The sequence below is a fragment of the Aspergillus aculeatinus genome (assembly GCF_003184765.1).
Source record: "Aspergillus aculeatinus CBS 121060 unplaced genomic scaffold BO66scaffold_8, whole genome shotgun sequence".
NCBI lineage: Eukaryota > Fungi > Ascomycota > Eurotiomycetes > Eurotiales > Aspergillaceae > Aspergillus > Aspergillus aculeatinus.
This window is the reverse complement of record NW_020291477.1, coordinates 567,688-593,776: the sequence shown is the minus strand read 5'-3', so window position 1 is coordinate 593,776 and position 26,089 is coordinate 567,688. Positions and strand designations below refer to the sequence as shown.

General features: G+C 54.2%; 8 protein-coding genes and 1 non-coding gene across 9 annotated transcripts; 6 read left to right on the top strand and 3 right to left on the bottom strand.

The window, feature by feature from the left end:
• Window positions 1-9: 9 nt before the first annotated feature.
• On the top strand, window positions 10-3,427 carry ysh1 (cleavage polyadenylation factor subunit YSH1). The gene is made up of 5 exons (XM_025646785.1): window positions 10-404; window positions 468-565; window positions 872-2,006; window positions 2,059-2,716; window positions 2,770-3,427. The coding sequence occupies exons 1-5, from the start codon at window positions 252-254 to the stop codon at window positions 3,342-3,344; spliced, it is 2,619 nt and encodes an 872-aa protein (XP_025507085.1). The 5' UTR covers window positions 10-251; the 3' UTR covers window positions 3,345-3,427.
• A 56-nt stretch (window positions 3,428-3,483) lies between these two features.
• BO66DRAFT_426640 (aminotransferase, class III) lies at window positions 3,484-5,358 on the bottom strand (the record flags this gene model as incomplete). Its single annotated transcript, XM_025650299.1, has 5 exons — window positions 3,484-3,861; window positions 3,959-4,411; window positions 4,534-4,880; window positions 4,969-5,274; window positions 5,346-5,358. The coding sequence occupies 5 exons, from the start codon at window positions 5,356-5,358 to the stop codon at window positions 3,589-3,591; spliced, it is 1,392 nt and encodes a 463-aa protein (XP_025507084.1). The 3' UTR covers window positions 3,484-3,588.
• Window positions 5,359-6,232: 874 nt separating this feature from the next.
• On the top strand, window positions 6,233-11,727 carry BO66DRAFT_367949 (uncharacterized protein; the record flags this gene model as incomplete). Its single annotated transcript, XM_025645311.1, has 10 exons — window positions 6,233-6,803; window positions 6,880-7,176; window positions 7,932-8,161; window positions 8,246-8,617; window positions 8,663-8,817; window positions 8,869-8,908; window positions 8,965-10,000; window positions 10,057-10,379; window positions 10,438-10,508; window positions 10,557-11,727. The coding sequence occupies exons 1-10, from the start codon at window positions 6,389-6,391 to the stop codon at window positions 11,725-11,727; spliced, it is 4,110 nt and encodes a 1,369-aa protein (XP_025507083.1). The 5' UTR covers window positions 6,233-6,388.
• Window positions 11,728-11,829: 102 nt separating this feature from the next.
• On the bottom strand, window positions 11,830-13,651 carry BO66DRAFT_426637 (translationally-controlled tumor protein). The gene is made up of 4 exons (XM_025650298.1): window positions 13,197-13,651; window positions 12,575-12,854; window positions 12,321-12,480; window positions 11,830-12,268 (listed from the first exon to the last, which is right to left on the bottom strand). Exons 1-4 carry the CDS (start codon window positions 13,209-13,211, stop codon window positions 12,184-12,186), a joined length of 540 nt encoding a protein of 179 aa, XP_025507082.1. The 5' UTR covers window positions 13,212-13,651; the 3' UTR covers window positions 11,830-12,183.
• On the top strand, window positions 13,034-13,684 carry BO66DRAFT_238342 (uncharacterized protein). The gene has a single exon (XM_025642833.1). The coding sequence runs from the start codon at window positions 13,235-13,237 to the stop codon at window positions 13,574-13,576; it is 342 nt and encodes a 113-aa protein (XP_025507081.1). The 5' UTR covers window positions 13,034-13,234; the 3' UTR covers window positions 13,577-13,684.
• A 757-nt stretch (window positions 13,685-14,441) lies between these two features.
• On the top strand, window positions 14,442-16,304 carry sur2 (sphingosine hydroxylase). The gene is made up of 3 exons (XM_025642831.1): window positions 14,442-15,374; window positions 15,454-16,063; window positions 16,137-16,304. The coding sequence occupies exons 1-2, from the start codon at window positions 14,684-14,686 to the stop codon at window positions 16,035-16,037; spliced, it is 1,275 nt and encodes a 424-aa protein (XP_025507080.1). The 5' UTR covers window positions 14,442-14,683; the 3' UTR covers window positions 16,038-16,063; window positions 16,137-16,304.
• BO66DRAFT_238296 (uncharacterized protein) lies at window positions 16,251-18,327 on the bottom strand. The gene has a single exon (XM_025642832.1). The coding sequence runs from the start codon at window positions 18,085-18,087 to the stop codon at window positions 16,498-16,500; it is 1,590 nt and encodes a 529-aa protein (XP_025507079.1). The 5' UTR covers window positions 18,088-18,327; the 3' UTR covers window positions 16,251-16,497.
• A 757-nt stretch (window positions 18,328-19,084) lies between these two features.
• BO66DRAFT_418309 (putative ABC multidrug transporter) lies at window positions 19,085-24,156 on the top strand (the record flags this gene model as incomplete). The annotated part of the gene is made up of 4 exons (XM_025649735.1): window positions 19,085-19,461; window positions 19,537-22,184; window positions 22,240-23,956; window positions 24,030-24,156. Exons 1-4 carry the CDS (start codon window positions 19,358-19,360, stop codon window positions 24,154-24,156), a joined length of 4,596 nt encoding a protein of 1,531 aa, XP_025507078.1. The 5' UTR covers window positions 19,085-19,357.
• A 1,349-nt stretch (window positions 24,157-25,505) lies between these two features.
• Window positions 25,506-25,587, top strand: BO66DRAFT_t78. Its single transcript has one exon. It is a non-coding gene; the product is annotated as a tRNA-Ser (tRNA).
• The last annotated feature ends 502 nt before the right edge of the window (window positions 25,588-26,089 follow it).

Below are 26,089 nucleotides of genomic sequence, written 5' to 3'. Positions count from 1 at the left end.
GGCCTCACCCAGCCATTGCTGATCTTGTTTCAAGCGCCTCTTTCAGCGCCTGTCATGGCCTGTGGTTCCAGCGCTGACTGATTGACTGACTGACTCCATTTAAACAAAGGCAAGCCAGCCAGCCAGCCAACTGTCGGAGCTAGACTGTTGCTCAACGTCAACAGCGCAACAATTGATAATCGCATTGCGCATAGTTACACTAACCTGGAACCTGACGCATTCGATCGCCTAAACAGGCCGAGGTGCGCATCATGGCCACTAAACGCAAGGCAGCGGCGTTGAACGCCGCTATCGATGATGAACCGGTCGACCCCGCCGACGAGTTGGCCTTTCACTGTCTGGGAGGCGGCAATGAAGTCGGACGATCCTGTCATATTATTCAGTACAAGGGAAAGACTGTCATGGTGGGTGACAAGCAAAGTCCTATGTCTTGCTCTGGTGCCATGCTGACTTGCCAACTTCAATAGTTCGATGCAGGTATGCATCCTGGAAAGGAGGGCTTCTCGGCTCTTCCTTTCTTTGACGAGTTCGACTTGAGTACGGTAGATATTCTACTGATCAGCCAGTATGTGGGATAGCCTCTCCTTTGTGTTTCGCCGTTTCTGCCAGACTGTCCGTCGTCGTGTAAGACGAGCTCGTTAGCGCCTGTGTGCTACACCATGTATAGACCTATGCGCCCCCGGGGTATTTCTGGCGATGGCTCCTGCTATCGCCTCAAGCGATCCCCGCTCATGTACATGAGACTCCAATAAATATGATGTTATCTTCCATGTTGTGTCCTTGTATAATGCCTCGCGAGCAATATCATCTGCCACAATCGTGCCAGTGCTTCACCGGAATGTCCGCTGATACATGCTCCTCCTCCTCCTAGTTTCCACGTCGACCATTCATCGGCATTACCATATGTACTCAGCAAGACGAATTTCAAGGGTCGTGTGTTCATGACACATGCTACCAAGGCTATTTACAAGTGGCTCATCCAGGATAATGTGCGAGTGAGCAACACGTCGTCCTCGTCGGACCAACGCACTACTTTGTATACCGAGCATGATCACCACACCACACTTGATCAAATCGAGCTCATTGATTTCCACACCACCCACACCGTCAACGGCATTCGCTTTACTCCCTACCCGGCCGGTCATGTTCTCGGCGCTGCCATGTTCCTGGTCTCCATTGCCGACTTGAACATTCTTTTCACAGGCGATTATTCCCGAGAGGAAGACCGTCATCTGATCCCGGCGGAGGTTCCCAAAGGTATCAAGATCGACGTGCTCATCACCGAATCCACCTTCGGTATCTCGTCTACCCCGCCCCGTCTGGAGCGTGAAGCCGCCTTGATGAAGTCGGTCACCGGTGTTTTGAATCGTGGTGGCAGGGTCTTAATGCCGGTATTTGCTCTAGGTCGCGCCCAAGAAATCCTACTCATCTTGGATGAATATTGGGATACACACCCCGAGCTGCAGAGGATCCCTATCTACTACATCGGTAATACGGCCCGAAGATGTATGAACGTGTATCAGACATATATACATTCAATGAACGATAACATTAAGCGGCTCCACCGTCAGCGTATGGCGGAGGCGGAGGCGCGTGGAGACAACGCATTGAGTGTAGGACCCTGGGATTTCAAGTTCGTCCGGAGTCTGCGCAGCTTGGAGCGCTTTGATGATGTAGGAGGCTGTGTCATGCTGGCTTCGCCGGGTATGCTCCAGACGGGAACCAGTCGAGAGCTGCTGGAGCGATGGGCCCCCAACGAACGCAACGGCATTGTCATGACCGGTTACAGTGTGGAAGGCACGATGGCCAAACAGATCTTGAATGAGCCAGAACAGATTCCCGCGGTGATGTCTAGAGCAGCGTCAGGGATGGTGAGACGAAACGGCGACGAGGAGCAAAAGGTCATGATTCCCCGACGGTGTACTGTGGATGAGATCAGTTTCGCAGCCCATGTGGACGGTGTTCAGAACCGGAACTTCATTGAGGAAATCTCCGCACCTGTTGTGGTATGTATATCTCCGAGCAGGATTGTGACACCACACTGACTGACCTGTTTAGATCCTGGTCCACGGCGAGAAACATCAGATGATGCGTCTCAAGTCCAAATTGCTCAGCCTAAACGCCGAGAAGACCGTCAAAGTGAAGGTGTACACTCCGGCCAACTGCGATGAGGTCCGCATTCCTTTCAAGAAGGACAAGATTGCAAAGGTTGTTGGTAAATTGGCCCAAGTGGCACCTCCGACCGAGGAGGACGACGGTCACTTGATGACTGGAGTTCTCGTAGAGAACGGCTTTGACTTGTCGTTGATGGCTCCTGACGATCTCAGGGAGTACGCTGGTCTCACCACAACCACCATCGTATGCAAGCAGCATCTCACACTGAGCTCTGCAAGCATAGACTTGATCAGGTGGGCACTTGAGGGGACTTTCGGCGCTATTGAAGAGGTGGGCGCTCCACAAAAGGAGATCAAGAAGGAAAGCGCAGACGGCACTTTAGATACGGAAGCGAGCCAGATCAAAGAAGAGGCTGCTGATGAGGAAATCCCTATGGAGGACACACAAACGTACCTTGTCATGGGCTGTGTGCTACTTCGCTACCATCCTCGCACCCGTGAGCTTGAGCTCGAGTGGGAGGGTAACATTATGAACGATGGAGTCGCGGACGCCGTTATGGCCGTTCTTCTCACGGTGGAAAGCAGCCCTGCATCTGTGAAACGTATGTTGGTATCTGGGCATGATTGCGATGTATATGGCTAACTCGTCTTGCAGAATCCGCGAAGCAAAACCATCACCACCACCACCACCATCATCAATACGACGGTGTTGACGAATTGCCCAATCCCCACTCTAACCTAGGACCGGAAGAGCGATTTCGACGCCTGCTCATGATGCTACAAGCACAATTTGGGTCTGAAATCGTGGCCATCGAGCGTCCACGACTCCCTCCTAACCGGCTCACAAACGGCACTGCCAAGCCCGAGACCAAAAGCGAGGCTGGCGACCAAACGCCCATCAAGCAAGAGGACGAGGAAGAAGACGAGGATGACGAAACGACGGAGGAGCTAGAAGCGGCCGAGTTGGCTCGTCTCGAGGCGCTGGGTATCCCCTTTCCGGGACTTGAGATCAAGGTTGACAAGCACGTTGCGCGGGTCTGGCTGGAGACTCTGGAGGTGGAGTGTGCGAACGCAGTGCTGAGGGACCGGATTCGGGTGGTCATTGAACGGGCCGTCGAAACGGTGGCGAGCATGTGGCAGGAGGGACCGGCGCCTGCCACCATTGCCAACGGAGATAGCAAGGAGGATAGTTCGATGTCCAAGGCTGCGGCCATCGAGGCCAAGGCATAGATACTTGCAGTTTTGTGTACTGTACTTGTAGTCCTTGTTTGGGTCTGGGCCAAGCTGCGCCTGGGCGTACATGTCTTAGCGAGAATGATGATTCAGAAACAATTTCCATTGGAAGTAACTCTTGCTTATGCATGATATTGTAGCCTAGCCAATTTAAAATGCATGCAATAGTGAAAATGCGCTATTTGTGAAGCATCCCAGTACTGATCCCCCCCCATGTACCTACCGTAAACAACATACTCAATCATAGCTTTCCCACCATTCCAACCTTCAACCTCTCAAAAACCGCCTCAATCACCTCGCCCGTCTTCCGAACAATCAAATCCACCTCCTCCTGGGTGACATTATACGGCGGCGCCAACAACACATGGTCCCCTCGCACCCCATCCACCGTCCCATTGCCGGCATACAACGAGATGGCAAACCGAGGATCCATCCCCATCTCCTGCACCAGCCCCGCCACCTTCGCCTCCGGACTGAACGGCTTCTTTGTCGCTTTATCCCTGACAAACTCAATCTACACCACCGCGCATGAATCCGGGTCAGCCATCGATCATCCAAGCTTTCGTCCAATGTGCACTGGAAACACAACAAGAGGGAAACGGATTACTCACCCCCCAAAACAACCCCCTCCCCCTAATATCCCCAACATGCGGATGGGTCCCCAACCGCTCCGTCAACTTCTGCCCGAGATACGTCCCCATCCGCCGTACATTTTCGAGGAGGTGATCCCGCTGGATGACCTTCTGCACCGCCAGCGCGGCCGCGCACCCCACCGGATGGCCCTGGTAGGTCTGGCCGTGCCGAAACACCCCCGTGCCGGCGTCGAGCATCCGCACGACCTTTTCGTGGATGAGGAGCCCCGAGACCGGCGCGTAGCCGCCGCCCAGCCCCTTGCCGATGGCTTGGAGGTCCGGGACCACGCCCTCGGGCTCCCAGGCGTGCAGCGTGCCGCAGCGGCCCATGCCGCTCATGACTTCATCGAGGATGAGGAGGGCGCCGTGTTTGTGGACGATGCGTTGGATGGCGGGGAGGTAGGTGGGGAGCGGGGGGAGGGCGGCTAGGCTCTATTTCTCGGGGGGTGGAAGTTAGACGTTGTTTGTGAGGGGGCCTAAGGGGCAGGTTATGGAGATAGGGGGTGGGAGATGAGCTAGAGATATAGCTTGGCAAGGGGAAATGAAGTACGTACAGCTCCGACGACGGTCTCCATGACGAATGCGCAGACGTTCTCGGGTCCGACACGCTGGAACTCGGCGTCTAGTTCTGCGGCGAGCCGGGCGACGTAGTCCGTATCGGACTCGTTGGCATTCTTGCCGCGGTAGGGGTAGCATGGCGAAACGTGGGAGGTGTTGGTCGATAGGAGGGGTTCGAAGGGCTGTCGGCGGGTGGTGTGGCCCCCGACAGAGAGAGCACCCAGCGTCACGCCGTGGTAGGAGGGTTTGCGGGCGATGAAGCGTGTGCGCTGGGGCTGCGGGGTGGGGAGCTCGAGGAAGTATTGGCGCGCGAGCTTGAGGGCTGCTTCGATTGCTTCTGAGCCTGCGGGGGTGCTGATGCTTAGCATTTCATGTTTGCTGTAAGGTGTGAGATTGGGGTAGAAGGGGGGGGGGGGGACGGGGGCTCTTACCGGAGCTCACGATAAACGCTTTCGATAGTTGACCTCCGGTCGATTCAGCCAGGAACCGACCGAGCTCCTCGGATGCTTCTGTGCTGAAGAAGGCGGAGTGGCAGTAGGACAGCTGGTTCATTTGGTCGGTGATTGCCTGTTGGATCTCCTCGTGGCCGTGGCCGAGACACGCGACGGCCGCACCGCCGGTCGAGTCGAGGAACTTGGCCCCATCTTCGAGGTAGATGTAGCAGCCTTTCCCGCCGATGGCCTTCTTGGGTATGTGCTGAGTGTCTCTGTGGAGAACGGCGCTCTGAGTGGAAGGCTCTGGTTCTGTGTTAGTATTGCTTGTAGCGAGGTATACTTGCGCGAGTATGGGTTCAGGAAGTGTGCTGTACCTGGTTTCGTCATGGTTGAACAAATTCGAGATCGAACTATCAGTGTATCAATCGCTTGTGTGATTGCACGAGCCAGAGTAGATGTGAGTTCATGTTTGATGGCAGGGACGTTGCTCGTATTTATGTGTGGGAGTTCAGAACATTCACCTTTGTTCTGAACTTCTGGCTGTACCTCATGTGTGGGGAGAGAGCGGGGGTGAAATCGGCAAGCCGATCGCGTCTGGAGAAGCCGAGGGTGTGGTTGGCTGCCCCCGCCGACGGGGCCGATCTCCGGGGTCGACTTACAGTGCCTCAGTGATACTATGTAACTTGATAAGTCATAACACTTCCAGATCTGAGTAATCGAAGATAAGTTCAAGAGTGCTAGAGTGTTATCCTAGAGATATGGCCATCAGAAGCGATCAATGATCGGCAATAGACCATCTCGTACACTACATAGCATATAGGTGGGTTTGCAAAGAGGTCGTAGAGGTACTGGCAATGGTTGTGATTTGTTCGAGCTCTGACTTTAGTATAACTCTATATCGATGGTAAGTGAGTTCAGATACTTTACTTGATCAGTCAGGAGTTTAAAGAAGCCATTGGGCTGCTCCGATCTACCTCGTTGATGATACAGATAATATGCGGCTGGGTAAGAATCACAATGGCGAGATCTACTACTTCAGGAAATTTATACTCAACAAGAGCAGTTTCAGAGTATACTGGTCTGTCAGTTTCTATGAAAATGTACAGTATATGAGCGGAGGTGAACTCGGAGCATTCTCAACCCGCAGCTAACTCACCACGAGCTGTTGTAGCTGTGGCGTGGCGGGCGGTGGAGCGAGTGTCCCGCTCCGCACCAGTTGGCCGGCCGGCCACTAAAACTTCCCTTCCGCACAGAAAGGCCAGCCAGCCAAACGGACCTCTCTCCACTCCAAACACAGCTCCCTCCCCCCTCCCTCTCCCTCATCTCCTCTCCAACTCCCCCGTCGTTCTCTTCTCTACTCGATCCGATAAACAACACACATCCAACTTCACCGGAGCAACACACACAGCCTTTCATCATGTCGCGAGCAGCCCGAGTCGAGGAGGTGTACGACTCCGACCCCGAGGAAGTTGCGCCCTCCGCCAGCTTCGCCAACGATGCCATTATTTCTCCTGCTGGCATCCCCACCACGTCCTCTATGCCCACGAGGCCTCCCCCGGAGCCCACGCGCGAGATCCCTAAACACTACCAATGCTTGTACCCCATATACTTCGACAAGTCTCGGTCCCGCGCCGAGGGCCGCAAGGTCGGCGCTGAACTGGCCGTCGAGAACCCATTGGCTCGAGACATCGTCGATGCAGTGCAGATGATGGGGTTGACCGTGGGCTTCGAGCCGGAGAAGTTGCATCCCAAGGACTGGGCCAACCCTGGTCGCGTGCGCGTGATGCTGAAAGACGAGAGTGGCCAGTTGGTCAACCCGCAAATCAAGAACAGTATGCTCAATTCTTTAACCATCCTAGTTGCCGGACACCAGTCGACGAGCGTTGGCGCTGATACTTCCTCCTCTAGAACACCATCTATACATCCTTGTGGCGCAGTACCTCAAATCTCACCCAACTACCGAAGAATCGCCCTACCGGCTGAGAATCAGAGGACTTCCGGTGCCTGAGAAACTCCCCGGTGCTCCCCCCGCTCCCCGGGGCTGGAAGATCGGAAAGATTCTCCCCATCCACTCCCCCGCCTACAGCGGTGGCGGTGTCAGCGATAACCCGCTCAAGGACGCCATGGCTGAGATGCAAAACATGCAGGGCATGCCCGGTATGCCTGAGATACCCGGAATGGCGGATCTGGCAAACATGATGGGCGGTTTAGGAGGTCTGGGTGGCTTGGGTGGTGGCAGCCCTGCCGCTCCCAGCGGCAGTGAAAAGAAGAAGAAGGACAAGAAGAAGGGCAAGGCTTAGGATGTCTGATCTACTCCACCCTTGTGGTGTGTCATGTGGTATATATGCTTTGGGTTGCATGGGCATGGGCGAAAGGCGTTTTGTTGCTTCCAGATATAAAGAGCATCATTGCTGTTCTCATGATACCAACTTGATATTGGAGCCATCCTTCCTTTTGGTTTGTGTCGTAGGATAGAACACCCATGTGGCGAGGACTCTGCTAGTTTCTCAATGTAGATATGAGACCTGTTTTTTACACGGGTGTGCCAGCCTCAAATGCTCCCCATTCTTGCATCTATATTTCGAACAACAGGGACTTATTTTTTTTTTTTTGAATGAATTCCCAAGCTGGTGAAGGAGTGTAGCTGGCTTGGGTATGAGGCGGCTGTTATTGGCCGAGGTGACGGCGATTGCCGATAACGCTCTTCTTACCCCGGATGCCATCAATAATCACGGGCACTCCCAATTGAGGCCCCGCTGAACTGGAGATTATTCTTTCAGAATTCCACGTCTCGATTTTCGCACCCACTGCGCGAAATTCATTGCATGATTCAGTCTTCATCGCGCTACTCACTCATGGACTAAAGAGACTTGGCCCAAGCGCAGCAGCCTCAGCTCTCCCCCCATGAATCACCCTCCTGCGCCGTCAATGGATCACAGCACCCCGCCACTGCGACCGAGGGACCATGAACACCAGCTCACCTCCCAGCAACCCCTCCAACCCAGGGCAAGCCAACCCCAGCTCCAAATCTCCGCGACGCTATAGCAACTATGACGCCACCCCTGCCTCTGCTTCCTCTTCCTCCTCCGCGGCGCCCCGGGTCGGGAAACCGGGAGGTCGTCAGATCACGCGGAACCGCGCCAGCTACAGCTGCCATACCTGTCGGAGACGGAAGGTGAAATGCGACAAGGTATGTTTGTTGTCTGGAATAACTCTTCCATTCGTGCAGAGCGTTCGCAAATTAACTTTCACCTTCCCTTGTGAAAATCCTCAGGTCCATCCAATCTGCGGGAACTGCCAAAAGAACGAAACCGAATGTGTCTACGATGTCTCCGCGCAGAAAGACGCGGAGGCGCGCAATGCGCCGCCAGCCAAGGACGGCCAGGGTGTCAAGCGACGGAGGGAGTCATCGCAGCAGCTGGACGACGACATGGATGAGCTTCAATCCATCTACGGCCATTTGAAGCGGTCCGGCTCGGCGGAGCAGCAGAGGCTCGGGTCACAAGGGATCGAGGCGCGGTTGGATAAGCTCACGTCCATGATTGAGCGGCTCAGTAAAACCAACAGTCAGGCATTGGATCCGGCGGAGAAGCGGTTGCTGCTGCAAAGTGCGGGCTCGGATTCGTCTAAGAGAGCACCTCACCGTGTGGCCGGCGCGGCGGTTGCGTCTGCGTCTGCGTCTGCGACGAAGGCCTCCGATGCAGCGCGCTCGGACAGCCCGCGTCGCGTGGCGGATTCGAGTGGGGATGAGTTCCCGATCCCTGCCGGTCATGCTACGGACTTGGTCGATCCGGTGGGGAGTCTGAATTTGGGTCATCTGAGTTTGGAGGATGGAGGTCGGTCGAGGTAGGTTTCCTGGTGTGGGAGGAAGAAGCTCTGTGGCTTATCGTGATGCAGATATGTGGGAACTACGTACTGGGCTTATATTTCTCATGAGGTACAAATTGAAGTCTTCGACTACTGCTGCAGTATTTGTTTGCTAACGGCAAGCAGATCAACGAGCTCAATCAACTACTTAGGGTCCAAAACCGATCGCATAATGAGCGGAACTCGCAGGACACTTCTGCTGAAGATACAACGACGGAACCTATGGAAGCGACGCCTAGCCGTCAATGGAAGCCAGTGCCAGATGTGTCTGGTGAGCTTGCAACCGATCAGGCCTCCCGGGGAGAAAGGTTCCAGAAATCTGTGCTGTTTCCATCAGGTGAATCGCCTTCGGTCAAGGACAAGGTGGTTGAGCCTGAGATGCTGGAGAGTATGCCGACAAAGCGACAAAGTCACATCCTGTACAAAGGATTCATGTCTGGAGTCCACGCAATCACTCCAGTGATCCACCCACCGACAATACACAAACTCTACTACTCGTTTTGGGACTGGTATGACTCCAGCAGCTATTCGGGAGACCCTTGCCCAGACCCGTCATTCATCCCGTTGCTTTATGCCATCTGGTATGGTGGATCTGTCACGATATCACTACGAACCATCAAGGCTGAATTCAATGTGTCGTCCCGCTCAACACTCTCCAAGGCATACAACGATGAAGTTACAAGATGGTTGACCAAAATCTCTTTCCCTCGAAGCCCGTCTCTGCAAGGCCTGGCTGCATATCTCCTGGTTCAGACGATACTCGCGAAAGAAGAGGAGCCTCTAACGAGCAGTCTGTTCGTCAGTCTCGCGATGAGGGTAGCTCAAACCATGGGCTTACATCGAGATCCTGCGAAATTCGGTATTGATCCCTGTGAAGCAGAATATCGTCGTCGCATATGGTGGCATATCGTCCACATGGATGGTGTGGTCGCCATGTCCAGTGGATTGCCTCCCTTGGTCAGTGACGAGAATTACTGGGATGTTCGCGACAGTAGCGAGGTGAAAGACACCTTGCTCGGTACTCCAGAGGCTGAAAAGTATGATCGACTAGTCATGACCGGCTTACGGCTCCCTGACAACCCAGACGAACCAACCATTTGTGGCGGTCCCTCGATGGTCAACGTATACTATCTGGCAGCCCGGGGAAAGTATACGATGGCTCGTAAGTTTTAATCAACGCGAAATAATGGCATAGAAAGTCTAATATGTGCTCTATAGGTGCTGTTCGACGGATCTTGAAGATCCAGCTGGGTACCAGGCCCTTGACACGGCGGGATATGGAAGAGCTTAGGGCGATTCTGGTTGAGTTGCAGCAGAACTTGAACTCCATCGTCTCCCGTATACCAGAAGCGGACTCGACCGATGTTTCTTCGGTTCCCTCGACTAGGTCTTGGTCTACCTCCTCGCTTGCTGAAAAACGCAGCAGCGATATTGAGCTTCCCGGAGAAGGGCCGAACGGCTGTCCTGAGCAGTACCATTCCCCAGTTCTTGTGTCTTTCCACAAGTGGGCCAGGATTGTCCTCTCACTCTTCATTGACAAGGTACGTAAGCACACTTTATTTTCCCGTAGCACACGAAATCTATGCTAATGAATGCTAGGCATTCTGTGTCGCCTATCAACCTTTTCTGAAGAATGCAAAGAGCCGGATCTGGCCAGCTGCGAGACAAAGGTGCGTCCCACTTGATTGATATCTCTGGTAGTTACTGACGTGGCATAGCGCTCTCCGCCATTGTCATGGCTTCATGGAGAAGTTTGTTTCTCTCGCAACCGACCCTGATTTTCAGCCGTTCCAATGGAGCTGGCCCGGTAATCACCAGCCAATGCACGCCACTATGATCATGCTCATTGATCTCTACGAACGGCCCTATAGTGCCGAGGCGCCCAAATCACGGGCCTACATTGACAAAATCTTCTCCATGACCGGCCCCGATGGAGGAGTTGTTGGGGGTGAAGATGGCATTTCAACTCAACGACCCTTGAACGACGGGGGCCGCGAGGCATGGGACATGATCCGTAGGCTGCGGCAGCAGGCCTGGCAGCGAGCTGGACTCGATCCAAGTCGACTATGGTCCGAACAGGCGCAGATCCAAGCGGGCGTGGCCTCCAACGTTGATGACCATACATCTGCCATTGAAGCAGATGCTGCCTCCCGGCGACAGCCCAGGGACTTCTCCAAGCTACTTCACAACACGACTCGATCTCACCTCCGCCCCAGCTCATCACTCCGCTATCAACTCCCTTCTCCCACCCAGCAGCATCACCAGCATCAGCAGCAACAACGACAAGAACAGCGAAGATCCCCTTCGCAATCAGCCAGCCCCCAAATGATGTCTCCCGACCCCCACCACCGCCCCTCCTCCGCATCCCCCTCCTCCCCAATCGCCCAACAACAACAACCAAGCAGCGAACCGTCCCCCTCGTCACCCCTGCCCCAACCCGGAGGTGGTCCCTCGACCACCACGACCACCTCCTCCGAGAACCCGAGCACGAACATGCACATGTCCTCCCTACTACCGCCAGGCCTGAACCCAGGCTTCACCTTCAACCAACAATCCCTGCCTTCGGCACCACCTCCTGCGCTGCCCGCCTTCCTCGTCGACGTCGCCGCCTCCGCCGCCGCCTCGCCCGCCACGCAGGCCATGACCGGGGTCCCCACCCCGCCCTCCATGGTGGATCCGAACTTAAACTTCGACTGGGACCAGTGGGACGCCGTCTTCGGGCAGCACCTGCCCGTCGCCGACGAGCTCATGGAGCTCGACCCGGTCACCGGGTTCGAGTTTGGGGATTTGGGTATGGAGGGTAGTCCAGGTGCTGGGGCTGGGGCTGGGGCCGGGGCCGGGGCTGGCGGAGAGATGTCCTCGCATCGGTCTACTTGGGCGGGGTATTGAATTTATACATACATAGTAGAAATGAAAGTGATTCGATCTCTCTCGTGTTTGTTTGGGTGTACTATATAGAATCCGTCCATCAAACCACATGACGAATTCACAGTGCACGGTTGGTAATGTAGAATGTGCATTTGACTTTTTAGGGTGTAGTTTTACTTTCAGTCGGTGAATTCTTATGTATACCCAAAGTACCATTTACTGGAAATCTAGAAAGATTGATAGAAGATGAAGATAGGGGGAACGCTTGAGAAAAAGTTATGGAATTCATGAGGCGTGACTTTTGGTCTAAAGAGCAACAAACGGTTGTTTGCTATTTTAACCAAGGATTTTCTTGATTCATGACAACATTCTTCGCACAACAAGGTTGAGGTTGAGGATGTGGGGGTTTGAGCGGGAGACGTTCAAGAGGGGTATAATTAATCTTTTTATTTGAAAAGGCTGACTTGTAATTTTCCCTTAGACCTTGACCTCGCGGAGACCGTGCTTCCAGAGGGTGGCGTAGGGGGTGACACCGTCTTCACGGAAGTCAATGAGGACGTGCCTGCAATTATATTAGCAAATTGTTTGGATTTAGTCGGAATAAGGAAACATACATAGCATCACCGTCCATGGACTGACCCATGAGGACATCGTAGTTGTCGTAGTTGGCCAGGATCTTCTTGACGGCACCGGGGGCACCCTTCTTGAACTCGTTGATGGTCTCCTCGCTGGCACCGGTCTCCTGGAGCTTGGTGAGGACCTTCTTCATGTAGCCTATTTGGTACGCGAGTTAGCCAGTTGTTTCCGATTCGATTCTTGGTTGCTTGTTGTTTGTTTGTGTGTGTGGTGTGGTTGACGGGGAACATACTCTTGAGGTGAGACTTGAAGGCATCCTTGGAGGGCTTGAGGCCCTCCTCGGTCTTGAGCCAGACGAGACGGAACTGGTCCTCGATGTCGTGGACCATGACCTTCTCACCCTCACCACCCTCATCCTCATCACCACCCTCAGCGGAGGGGTTGGCACCCTCGAGCTGGAAGTCCTCGTTGGTGCTCTTCATGTACTTGCGGCAGTCGCACTCGAAGAGAACGCCGTCGACGACCTTCAGGTTGAAGGTGTCGGCGACCATCTCGTCGCCGGAGATAATGTCCTATTCCAGAGTTGATGCATTAGTGGGGTGTCTTTCATTTGGGTATATTGCAAATCGGGAGGTGATAAGGCAAAGGTCGAGGCAGAGGAGCAAGAGACAGGTCCAACAGCTACAGCTGCATGCGGCATGTACAGGATGCTTGCTGCTGCTGCTTCTGCTGCTGCTGCTGTTGTTGTTGTCGTTGTTGACATTCCTGCCAGGTTGCCTGCCTGCCTGTCATGCTGCATTGGGCTGAAAAGCGGCCTTCCCCCCCCCCAAAAGCAACGTGGTTGTTTTGCCAAGGAAACAGAGACAACAATCACGAAGAAACGAAAGCAAAGAAGATAAAAAAAATCAGCATACCTCAAAGATAATCATTTTGGCTGGTGAGGCGGGTGAAGATGAAAAGAGATGGGAATGAAGGTAAAAAGAGACGGGGCTGGAAAAGAAAGGAAGGGAAAAGGAAGAGGAGAAAAAGAGGGGAAGAGTTGAAGATTAATATTGCTTTTAGTGGCGCTGTTTTCCCTCCAACTTTGGTGGGGTCGTTTTTTTTTTTCTCGCTGGCTTTTTTTCCCTTCCAATTTTCCTTCTTTTCCCTCGAGGGGCAAAACGGATACGCTAACCGGATTGGGCCGTGGTCGATTTGTCTCGGCCTGAGAGGGAAAATGCATCAGAGAACTGGAAAGAGTCTGGAGTCTGCAGTGGAAAAGTCCGATGGCAAATCTGATATTGTGCTTGTGTAGAACAGTGGGGTTGTTTTCTATAATGGGAGAGAGTGGTTGCTGTGTCTTTTGAATTATGAGTACTTTGGAGGTAAGATGGAGATTGTTTGCTGCATAATGTCTACAGGTAGATTACACTGCAGCATCTGATATTACTCCGTAGTTGCTCTCCGTATGCGCATAAGCATCCCCTCTTTCTGCCTAAGGTATCAACCTGAACACCCGGCCTCACCCCCCTCCATGTCCATCCGGTAAATTACCTCGTCACATTTTCGTCTTCGGGTACCTGACCGCCTCCCGTTTGCCTTTCCGTCTGCTGTTTGCAGCCACCAACGGTGCCACCAACCACTCGATCAATTTACCATACCTGACAGACCAGTGGTGCCACTGCGGCTACTCTTTCTGCTCTCTCACTCGCTCTCTCTCTCTCTCTGTGTTCTCCATTTCACCCTCTCGCCTCCTCTTCTTCGTTTCCCCTCCCAATCAATCTTCAATCAGTCAGTCTTTATCTTACCCTCCTAAAAAAAAAAGATCAATTCTTCAATCTATCATTCCCTGCTACTATCCTTTACTCTATCTCCTCGTCCTTCCTTTTCTTCCTCCCCTAAATAACCTCAATACTTCCTTCTTCTGTCTCGAGTGATTGAACTTTTGTCTTCTTGTTCTATACCTTCCAGCCCCAACAGTTCTCCGGGCGGGAGTGATTGTCAGCCTCGTTCGTCCCCTGATTTTCATTTCTGGTGGGCCGCTCCCCTGGGCCAGGATTCCGAAGCACAGAGGATCTCACCACCACCACCACCACCAATATCACCCGCCACTTCTCCCCGTCCCACTTACCTTCGGATAGTGCGGACTATATCTTCCTAATTTATCCCTGGTTTCACGGTCTCCTCTTCTCCTTCTAGTCTATCACTATCGCTAGTCGGACTCCCTTATACTCTCAAACCCAGCCTCCCTTCGATCTAAGCGCCGACCAGATCTGCAAGCGGACTGAGCACCAGTAGCTTCGTCCTCCACATCGGCACTTTCAAGCCACCCATGCGGCAGTGTGCTTGATCGATTGTTCCCTTTGCTATTCTACCACATACACAACCCATCGTCAGTCTACGACTGCGAAGCCGTTTCGTCATGGCTACCAATGCCTCGGTCGTCTTCGACCTTCCGCCTCTTCCGACCTATACCCTGACTCCGCGTCCTCCACTTCTCGACCCCATTCCGGACAACCTCCTCGCCCTCATGCTTCCCATCATTGCCTACTGGGCTCTGTCGATGGTCTATCACTACATCGATGTCAACGACTACTTCCCGCAATACCGTCTTCACACACCCGCGGAAGTATTGAAGCGGAATCATGTCACGCGCTGGGAGGTGGTGAGGGATGTCATTCTTCAGCAAGTCATTCAAACCATGGCCGGTCTAGCTGTCGCATATTTCGATGACCCGGAGTACTTGGGCAAGGATGAATACAATGTTGCGGTTTGGGCTCGTCGACTTCGCCTGGCGCAGAAGGCTCTCCCTCAGCTGCTGGCCCTGGTCGGGATCGACGCATTGGGTCTTAGCAAGAACCTGTCGCAGAATGGCTGGTCAATGCTGGGAGGAGCCGTAGCCGGTGGGCGCTACCCGGGATGCACTCAGTCGATGATTTTGGACAGCGGAGTGGAAGCCGTGGTTCCGGCTTTCACCAACTGGGAGCTGTCAGCGGCTAGTGCCCTCTACTGGTACCTCATCCCTGCCTTGCAATTCGTGTGGGCCGTCTGTGTCGTCGACACCTGGCAGTATTTCCTGCACCGCGCCATGCACATGAACCGCTGGCTCTATGGTAAGTGAATCAGCAACTTTCCGCTGCGCAAAGCTCGTGATTCAAAAAGTCTGAGTAAGACCAACTAACTATTGATCAGTGACCTTCCATTCCCGCCACCATCGCTTGTATGTTCCGTATGCGTTCGGAGCTCTGTACAACCACCCCGTCGAAGGTTTTCTGCTTGATACGGCTGGCACTGGGGTTGCATTCCTCACGGCTGGCATGAGCAACCGTCAGGGCATGTGGTTCTTCACTTTTTCCACCATCAAAACCGTGGATGATCACTGCGGCTACGCTTTTCCTTGGGACCCATTGCAGCACTTTACCTCCAACAACGCGGCCTACCATGATATCCACCACCAAAGCTGGGGCATCAAAACCAACTTCTCGCAGCCCTTCTTTACCATCTGGGATCGTTTCTTCAAAACTCGGTGGGAAGGTGAGGTCAAGCTCCGCTATGAGCGGTCCCGCGAAGCTGCCCAGAAGAAGGTGGATAACGAAGCTGCCGGCATCGCCAACGAAAGCAGCGACCCGACCTCTTCCGGGACCTCAACTCCCACGCTCGGCCGGGCATCCGATGAATCGACCTCGCGTCCCCGACGAAGAAAAACTGTGACCCTCTCACCCCACGTCGATGGGTTCAAGGGAGTGAGTCACGGGGTCGCCAGCAGCGTCCTCTAAATCCAAGGCGGCCGTTGCCCTCTTGTGTACGCCTAAAGTTCGCTTGTAACTATTTTCTTGCTAATATTTAACACTCACCGGGTGTCTTGGGAGTTGCAGGCCGTCTCCTAACCATTGCGGATATCGCTGTTTACTCTTCGCTACCTTGACCTTGTCTCATGCTGTATTAATATCCTTTTCGGCCTCGCGGATCCCATGACTATGACTGTACCATGGTTTCATCACTTCTTGCTCAGTACGACATTGGACTGCCACTGGACTACCACGCATGGCTGTGAGACTTCGAAATAATGACCGGTTTCTGCTTTTACTTTTCTCTTCTTTTCATCATTATTTATTAGCTTATTATATGGAGCTTATATTATAATTGAGATGCAATGTACATGGGAAATCAACTTGCTACCTTCAAACGCCGTCGTCCTCTGCAATCAATGGAATTGCCCCCAGTCACCTCAATCTTTCAACCCCGCCTGCTAGTCCCGGACTTGTTGAAGAATGGAATCGCGGATCGCGTGGTGGTATGGATACTACTACACTCTGACGAGGATGGTTCGTCGTGATGGTAGGGTTGGGCTGCTATATGATCAACGAAGGTCGGCGTCCAAAGAGCTTTTTCTTGCAGAGCTATTTCGTTACATATGCTATTCAGATCGAGGTCTTCCAGATCCTCGGAAGGCTCTGCTCGGCGGCGTTGCGTCAAACCCCCGGTCGAGGAAGGGTATCTAGGACCCACGGGAGGTCCTTTGGCAAGGCGCGGCAGCAACAACGCTTGAATCTCGTGCTCTAGCCTGTCTTCCTCCAAATCCGAACTGCTAGAGGAAGGGGCTTTCACCATGCGGGCCTCTGGCGAGGCACCTTCGTCATGGATGAGGGTAGCATTTTCCTCTCCCAAGCTCGGTTTCTTCACGTTCAAGGGACGAACTGTTACCATATTGTCAGCAGTGGATTTTGAATGGCTCGGGGTTACCAGGATGGCGGTTCCCGCGTAATCAACCTGTACTTTGGTAGCCTCCTTGACGACGATATCCTCAACACCTGCCTCCTCCGCGATACTGTCGAGGTGCGGCAGCCGTGTGGTTCTGGCATGTTTGGGTTTGGGCTGCTTGACCGACTTCTTCCGTCGTCGGGGGCTGGGAGCCATCCTGACATGGGCCGTGGAACGATCATCTGCCTGCTGCAAGTCCTCGTCTGTGTAGATGATTTCCTCGGGTTGGTACGGATGATCTGCTGCGCGAGAGCGCGTGCGGTGCCGCAGCTTGTCGTTCAGGACTTGCTCCCTTTGCATCACTTTGTTCGCCTGACGGAGCTGCCGAGCGGCAACATATAGAGCGTCCGCGCGCGCGGCCTTGACCTTGAAGGCCAGGCAGCTGCTCGTGTAGCCCAAGTCGCACGGAAGGCCTCCGTAGGCCTTGACTGCCGCCTCCCCCTCAGGAGCGAACGACCCGATGGCCGCGTCCACGAAAGGGAGCAATTTCGGGATCCGGATTTCAGGTTTGGTTCGCACGCGACTGACCAGCGCTGTGCGGAGGTTGCGCAGACACCATGGCTCATCCACGATTCTCGCCAACATACACGCCTCGCATTTGTTCTCCTGGAAGCAGACCGCGCCCTTGGGGGGCACGTCGTCCTTGGCCTCCGGCATCCACCACATTCCGGTAACCGCCAGCAGGGCGTCGACGAGGTTGTTGACCGCCTCGTCCGAGAACTCGCGGTACCACTTCAAGAAGGTCAGATTGTGGGACACCTCCCGCTGGAGCAGCGCGAAGAGGCTGCCGATGACATAGGCGTTGAGCTCCTCGTGGACCTCGCACAGCACGGCGGCCTCCGCATCGTGGCGCAGCATGCGCACCCACTTGGAGCGCTGGCGGAGCTCCGTCGGCAGCCCGCGGATGGCTTCCTTGATCTGCTGCACGACCTGGGGACTGCGGATCTGCCCGAGATACTCGGTCTCGGCGGCGTCCTGGTCGCTGTCGATGCTCAGGACTTCGATTAGTTTCTTCAGCTGCTGTTTGGTGAGGTCAGCGGCATAATGAGGGTAGTAGTCCAGCATTTTGAACGATGTTGTGGGGTTTTGGGTTTGGATGGCTTGGCTTGGCTTACAGGCACACAGATTTGGGCTTGAAGATTTGTGCTAAACAACTACTATAGTCCACGCGGCGAAGCGTTTTCCTCTGCTTAGTGGATGTATTATATATAACAGCATAAAAGCACTGAGCACTCAAGTGAATCTGCGTGGCGTGTGTGAGTGACCCGGAAGATCACGGGTGGCCAAGGGCAATTTATAGGCTCATTGGGAAGTTTGGTTTCCAACTTTCACAGGGTAATATCCGGGGGATTGTCATTCTCTGGTTTATGATCAGTTCAAGTATTGAGATTCTGGTCAATAGGCTATGCCATTGTACTGATGGGGGACAAGGCCCCTAATATCACGCTCATTGTTTAGGCTTCTTTGAACGCTATTGCGTTGATTGTACTGAGTCAAGCCCTAAGATTGTTGGGGGGGGGGCTTGAACCTCAGATCCTGCCATTCATGCGTAGCCCAAGAACCGGAGATCTTCAGTTATCATTATCGTTTATTTTCTTTGTGATGAAAGAAGTTGACGAAGATTGTCGGTGTGATTTGTGCCTCGTTGGCGAAGCAGGATTGACAGCTGTCACTTGTGCACCATATTACAACTTAAGGGCCTTGAGTGATCCTTGACTATGGAAGTAACTCTTGATGTTGCTTGAAGTGTAGGTAGATAGAGTGGGAGAACGCTGGCTGCCTTAGGCATGAACCCGGTATCAGCCGTTCCTCTTATTAGAGGAGGGCTTATCTGATGGCAGCCACAGGCAGCCACGGGCAGCGAGACTCATCGCATCCAGTCTATCCATGGTTCGGAGCCAAGGGTTTGGTCCGATATCCTCTCCATTGGCAGGTTTACCTCAATTTTCCCTTTTCCCCCCCCCCCCCCCCGCTATCGGCAACGTCCGTTATTTTCCTCTGCTAGCGATGACACCACTTTCCTCCTCTTTCCCCTCTCCAATTTCCCTTCTCCAAGCTCCCTCTCCCCTCCCACGCCCACCTTTTCCCCGCCAGCCCCAGTTAGCGCTGCTAGTCCCTTGCTTAGGCCTTTATCCGGCGAATTGTCCTCCTGCACACGCAATGGGCGCTGCGGCCGTCGAATAACAGTTGCCGACGAAAGAGACCGATGATAAGCCTCACAAAAGCTTTGCGTGCTCGGTTATGACGGGATTTTCTGCTTCTGCCCATGAGTTGATTGAGCCTTTCCCCTTGCTGTGCTCTTTCTCTCCTTCTCCCTCTCATCGCCCGTCTCACAATGGAGCACTTCATTGCGCCCTTTCAACAGGCGATCGGGCCTGTGATCGCTCAGCTTCCGGGAGAGATCACTGAATATGTCCCTGACCATGGCCTTTCTCAGCGGTGAGTGACTTGTCCCCCATTGCTAATTTCCAGTATGGTACACTGTGAACTAACGAGCGTGGGCCCATCTTGCAGAAGTATATGGCAAAATCGCACCCGGCGGGCGTCGGCTTTTATAGCTACTGGGAACCTGCATCTAGTTATATTACTGGTATCATGGGCAATCGCTTTGTTTCCGATACTCCTGCGGTTCCTTTGTCGGGCCTGTCGGCCCAAGTCGCGTGACAACCTCAAGTCCACAGCAGTAGACGGCCCGTCGGAGATCCTGGTGCACCTGCCCTCCGCATTCGCGCACCTGGCTGCTGCTCTCGCCGCCTGCTGTCTGAGCTGGCTCGACCTGCGGCACGGCGGGAGCTGGAAACGGTCTCTGTTGTTGACATACGTGGTTTTGCTGGGCGTGGGCTATATCTGCTGCAAGAACAAGGGCTATCGAACACACCTCTATCGGCACATGAACGGTGTGGTGGTGGCGGCCCTGGCGTTGGCCGTGGTGCAGGATCTGGTACCCATGACCATCGTCGAGGCGACCTACCGGCCGAGCTCCGTTGGCGCTGGAATTGTCGCTAGCTTGGCCGCTGGGGTTGTGATCGCGCTCGGAACCCCCCGTCCACGACGGCCGATGATCCGCGACGCGGAGATCGAGCGCTCCGTGAAGGAGGAGAACGCGTCGCCGGAGGAGACGTGCTCCCTGTTCTCCTACTACTGCTCGTATGAGTGGATCACCTATGTGATCTTCCGGGGCTGTCGGCGAGATCTGACCATGGATGATCTCCCGCCTCTGCCGTCCTACGACGAACCCTTGAGGTGGCTGGAGAAGATCAAAAGGCAGCGCCGCAAGGGCGGCAAGACCTTCCGCACGCTGTGCCGCTTGCTGAAGACCGAGATCAACACCATGATGACTTGGTCGGCCATGACGGCGGTGATTGATTTCATGGCGCCGTATTCGATGCTGCGACTCCTGGCGTATCTGGAGGATCCGGACAGCGCGGTTTTCCACCCTGCGCTGTGGATTGCGCTTTTGTTTGTTGGTCCGATCACCCGCTCGCTGTGTTATCAGCAGTACATCTTCACCTCCACTCGCCTTGTTGTTCGGGTCAATGTTTCGCTTGTTCAGGAGCTGTATCAGACCGCGATGCGCTCTTATATCTACGATGGCTCTGTTGGCGAGCATCACCATCATACCAAGAGGAAAGAGAAGTCTCAGCACGGCGCAGGGCCAAAGGGAACGCCCGGATCAAGCCAGGCGAATTTGACGAGTTTGATGTCGTACGATGTTGACGCTATCTACAACTCCCGTGATATATTCTACCTGGCCACTGCAGGCCCGATATCCATCACACTGGCTCTGGTATTTCTGTACCAGATGCTTGGGTGGCCATCGCTGTTTGGAGTCTTGACGTTACTGTGCTTGTCACCCCTTCCTGCTCTGGCGTCACGGAAGGTATCTCGCATCCAGCGCTCTGTTATGCGGGCTACCGATGCTCGGTTATCCAAGATCTCTGAATACCTGAACTCGATCCGGACTTTGAAGTACTTTGGTTGGGAACATGCTGCCATCGATTCGATCAACAATGTTCGTCGCGTGGAGCAACGCCGTCTGTGGTGGCGGAGTGTGTATGCCGCGTTAATCTCCATGGCTGGAGAGCTGTTGCCGCTGCTGAGCTTACTGGTCATGTTTTCGATCTACATTCTGTTCACAGGTCAACCACTCCGCGCCCCTGTCGCTTTTACCTCCCTGTCGATCATGGAAACGCTGCGAGTCTTGTTTGTCTGGCTTTCGAACGTCAGCAGATACACCGCGCAGGGATCGGAGTCACTCCGCCGCATTGACAACTTTCTTGAGACAGCGGGCGAGATCAAACGGCACCCCGAGGGTCCGTTAGAATTGATCAATGCGACTTTCAAACCGTCGCCTGTCGCCGCTTTCAGGCTGCAGGATGTGACCATCAGATTCAAGCCGAATTCGCTCAACGTCGTAACCGGCCCTACGGGAAGTGGGAAGACGACTCTGCTGCTCTCATGTCTGGGCGAGACCGTCCTGGAGTCAGGCACTGCATACTGTCCCCAGGACGTTGCGTATGTTCCACAAGCTCCTTGGCTCCAGAACGATACGATCCGTCAGAACATCGTTTTCTACAGCCCATTCGACGAGACTAGGTATGCCGCGGTTGTTGAGGCAAGTGGCCTGGCGCAGGATTTGAGACAGCTCCCCGCCGGTGACATGACCCGTGTAGGAGAGAAGGGCACATCTCTATCGGGGGGTCAGAAGCAACGAGTGTCTTTTGCGCGGGCTTTGTATTCGTCATCCTCGACATTACTGCTGGATGATATCTTCTCCGCCCTTGATACCCACACTGCTAGTCTCGTGTACGAGAAGTCTTTCCGCAGTGGATTGCTTAAGGATAGGACTGTCGTTCTGGTCACTCACTACCCCGCTGCTCTGCAAGATGCAGAGTCCATTGTTCGCCTTGTACATGGCAAGCTGGTCCCCGTACAAGCGCTTCCGAGGACGCTCACGCCGGTCCTTGCGTCGCCGTCAGGCTGCAGCACGCCTGGCAGTGAAACAGATTTGATATCAGTTGGGGACGAGCCGGTGGTAGAGCAACCCTTGAACTCGGCGGATCTTCCGGTGCCCCCTGTTCCTCCTGTAGCAGAACAGAAGACTGCGCAAGGAAGAATTGTTGAAGAAACATCTTCTACTGGTCGTGTCCCGCGCACACTAAGTAAGCTTACGGTATTCTTTTACCACGAACGAGCCTTGCTGACCTGCTTATCTAGTGTTCAGCTATATGCGTCTGTTTGGCAGCGTCGGCTACGCCCCTCTTGTCATTCTGGCAACTATCTCGGTCCAATTTGCCTACTTTTCCATCACCTACTGGCTCTCAATCTGGACAGGGGCGTACGAGGAACAGGAACATGTCGACACTCTGTTCTACCTGGGGATCTATGCGGCCGCTATCTTCACTTTCCTCTCCTTGCAGGTCTGCAACAATCTTATATACCAGTATGGCAGCTGGGTGGCCGCCAAGACCATGCATCAGAGGCTAGTGACCGCCGTGCTTTCAGCACCCATTTCTTGGTTTGATCAGAACCCGATTGGACGAGCCATCAATCGATTCGGAAATGACACCCGGTCGATGGACACGATCCTGGTCGAGTGGCTGCGTATGTCCATCGAGAATGCACTGCGGTTCTTGCTTCGCATTGCAAGCGTCGCCTCCATCATGCCGATTTTCGCACTCCCCGCCGCGATCATCTGCTCCGCGGGCTTCATCATGGGCGAGATGTACACGCGTGCCCAGGTGTCCATCAAGCGGCTTCGCTCCATCAGTTACTCTCCTGTTTTCTCACACTTTACCGACTCCATCTCTGGTCTGAGCGTGATCCGTGCCCGTACTGGTATGGACCAAGTCTTCCAGGCCATGCTCGCAGAAAAGCTAGCCGTTCACTCGCGCACCGCCGAGGCGCAGTACAACTGCAACCGCTGGGTTTCCGTCCGGTCCGACTTCTGCGCGGCCTCTGTCTCAGCCGCAGCCGGCTGCGTCGCCTATTTCTGGTCTGGCTCGGCCGGCCTCGTGGGCTTCTCACTGACCAACGCCATCGGCCTCAGCCAGACGATCCTCACCTTGGTCCGGACCATGAACGAGCTGGAAATCGAGCTCAACTCCTTCCAGCGCATGAAGGAATACGCCGAGATCGAGCCCGAGGAGAGTCTCACCAAGGAAGAGCACCACAAGGCGCTGACCACCCTCCCCGCCAGCTGGCCCACCTCCGGCCGCGTGGAGTTCTCCAACGTCACCGCGCGCTACCAGCCCGACGGGCCCGACGTGCTCCGCGGGGTCTCCTTCGTCGCCCACCCGGGCGAACGCATCGGCATCGTCGGCCGCACTGGAAGCGGCAAGAGTACCCTAGGACTGTCCCTGCTGCGGTTCGTCGACCTCGTCGGCGGCACCATCACCATCGACGGGGTCGACATCAGTCGGATCCTGCTGAACCGCCTCCGCACCAGCGTCACCCTGATCCCGCAGGAACCCGTCCTCTTTTCCGGGACCGTTCAGTCGAACCTGGACCCCTTCGGCGAGTCCAGCGAATCCGAACTCCAGTCTGCTTTATCGGCTTGCACCTCCTCGATTCACGTTCCCGTCCCTGGGCCTGACCACGTGCATACGCACCCTGCCTCGTCAACCGAAGAGGATATCCCCAGTAGACCGAACCGCCGCCCCCTGACCCTCGACACCCTCGTCGCCGCCAACGGCGAGAACTTCAGCCAGGGCCAGCGCCAGGTGCTGAGCCTCTCGCGCGCCCTCTGCCGGCGCTCGAAGGTCGTGCTCCTCGACGAGGCGACGGCCTCCGTCGACCACGAGACGGACATGCACATGCAGCAGGTGCTGCGCGAGATGTTCTCGGACTGCACGATCATCGCGATCGCGCATCGGCTGCGGACGATCATGGATTACGATCGCGTGCTGGTTATGGCTGGTGGGGAGATTGTTGAGTATGTTTTGCCCTTTTTTTCTAGTTTGGTATGGTTTCGATGGAGGAGGCCTGGCTAATGCAGCATCCTCTAGGAACGATTCGCCGCGTAATCTCGTAGCCAAGCAGGGGGTCTTTTGGAATATGTTGAGGAATACGGGCGAGTATGAGGAGTTGGTTGGGATGATTGGGGAGGGTGAGGGGGAGGGAGAGGGGAGATGAACATAGGGGTTTGGGGTGGTTGAAGAGATACATATTTAGTATATCTGGTGATCATGATGACGATGATGATTATGATACATGATTTAGATTGATTTCTTTTTCTTTCTGTTGTTCTTGGGCCGGGTAAATAAATGTATTTGTTTGATGCATCAAGAGGGTCGGAGTATAGTAAAGGGAGTGACGAGAGCGATGTCTTGGATGCATGCTCTTGATAGAAGTTGATATGTCTGTCAATGGCCTTCTTCCACCATGCGGCAACGGAAGCCCCAATGATCATCACGGATGCCTGGTGCAGTGCGAGCCCACCGACTCCCAAGCTAAGGCGTGCTACTCCAGCTGTCCAGCGACTGAGTCCATGTTGACCTCCCACTAATGCCGCACCGCCATTCCCATGCAGCGTGCCTCCGCATCAGCCGCCGGCGGCTCTGGCTGATGGTCTCGCCCCTCAACTGGAACAATCTGCATCTGCATCCGCGTCTACAAAGTCCAGTTCCTCAAATCCCAATCCAACAGACCAACTGAGCCATCCACGCCTCTCAAGGATGATGAAGTTCCTCCTCGACAAGGGCGAGCGAATCCCCCGGTCTGACGATCTCCTGCCGGGCCACACTTCCAAAATCCACCGCGCGATCGTCTGCCCACAGGCCTCGTTCTTCAAAGCGGCAGCGGCATTAGAAAGTGGGCTCGAGGTGCTGCACATCACCCCCCAGTCAACCCTCTTCAAACCCTGTTGCTTCGGCACGAAATTGAACCGGGGGGGGGTTCACGGATCTCCTGGACAAGTAGTATCGGGGGAGCTGTCGCCGTTCCTGCGGAGGGGCACGGCGGTCCTGGACACGGTGGGGGATCTCCTCGCTGGTAACTTGGGGGGTTTTGGACAAGTCGAGGCTGGAGGGGGTGCTGCTGCTGCTGCTGCTGCGGCATCCGGGGCTGCTGTTGGCGGTGGCGAGGGGGCTGGAGGTGTTGGTGGGAGATTACGATGCGGGAATGGGATTTAGCTTGGGGTGAGGATTCTGGTGGTTGGTGTAGGGGTTTTGAGGTGGTGTATGGGGTCGGTTGGGGAGGGCTGGAGTCTGCAGTGGTTTGTGGTCTTGGGTGGGTGGGTTTAGACTTCTCACTTGTGAGCATGATTGCTGGATTTGCTGCCGCTAGTGGATGGGGGTTTTGTCGGTGGGTCTGATTTTGCTTTTACCTCAAATGGGTACCACTAATGTCTATATCTTCAGCTGTGCAGGGTATCAATATCTTGCGTCCCAACGAGCGTGAAGTATAGTTGGGCAAGTCACGATAACTGCACTGCTAAGTAGTAATCGAATATAATTTTACTAATCTGTATATCTACCAGATAAGACAGTATGGCCGAGCGGTCTAAGGCGATAGACTAGAAATCTATTCTCTTCGGAGGCGTCGGTTCAAATCCGACTGCTGTCGTTTTTTGCTTTCTCTTTTGGCTCTGGGGATGCACATTTTTTCCTTCTCGATTTGTGAATTTGATTATACCTGGATACAATTCTTTTTGTTTTCTAGTGGCTAATTGACCTTGTACATATCCTAGTGCTTTGGTGTGTGGAATTAGTCGTTGGTTGTCCACTCACAATTGGCACTAGTTCCGATATTCTCCTATGTATTTCCCTTTGCCAGGCATCATCAGCTAACCACACAATCTATTCTTGGACGAGGATTGGGTCCATTCCAGGCGAGACGGAAGGCTAGAGGGGTAAGGATTAGAAGATCTGTTCATTGTGTCTATTGACCGTGTGGGGGTATAGTTGATATCCGTGATGGCAGAGATAGTGCTCTCCTTCAAGTAGTATATTTTCACCAGTAATAGAATGTCTAAGCAAGTTTTCAACTTTATGAGAAAAAATATATAAGAATCTATACAAACAACATGACTCCAGTGGGTAAAACAGTCTATACAAGCAAGAACTCA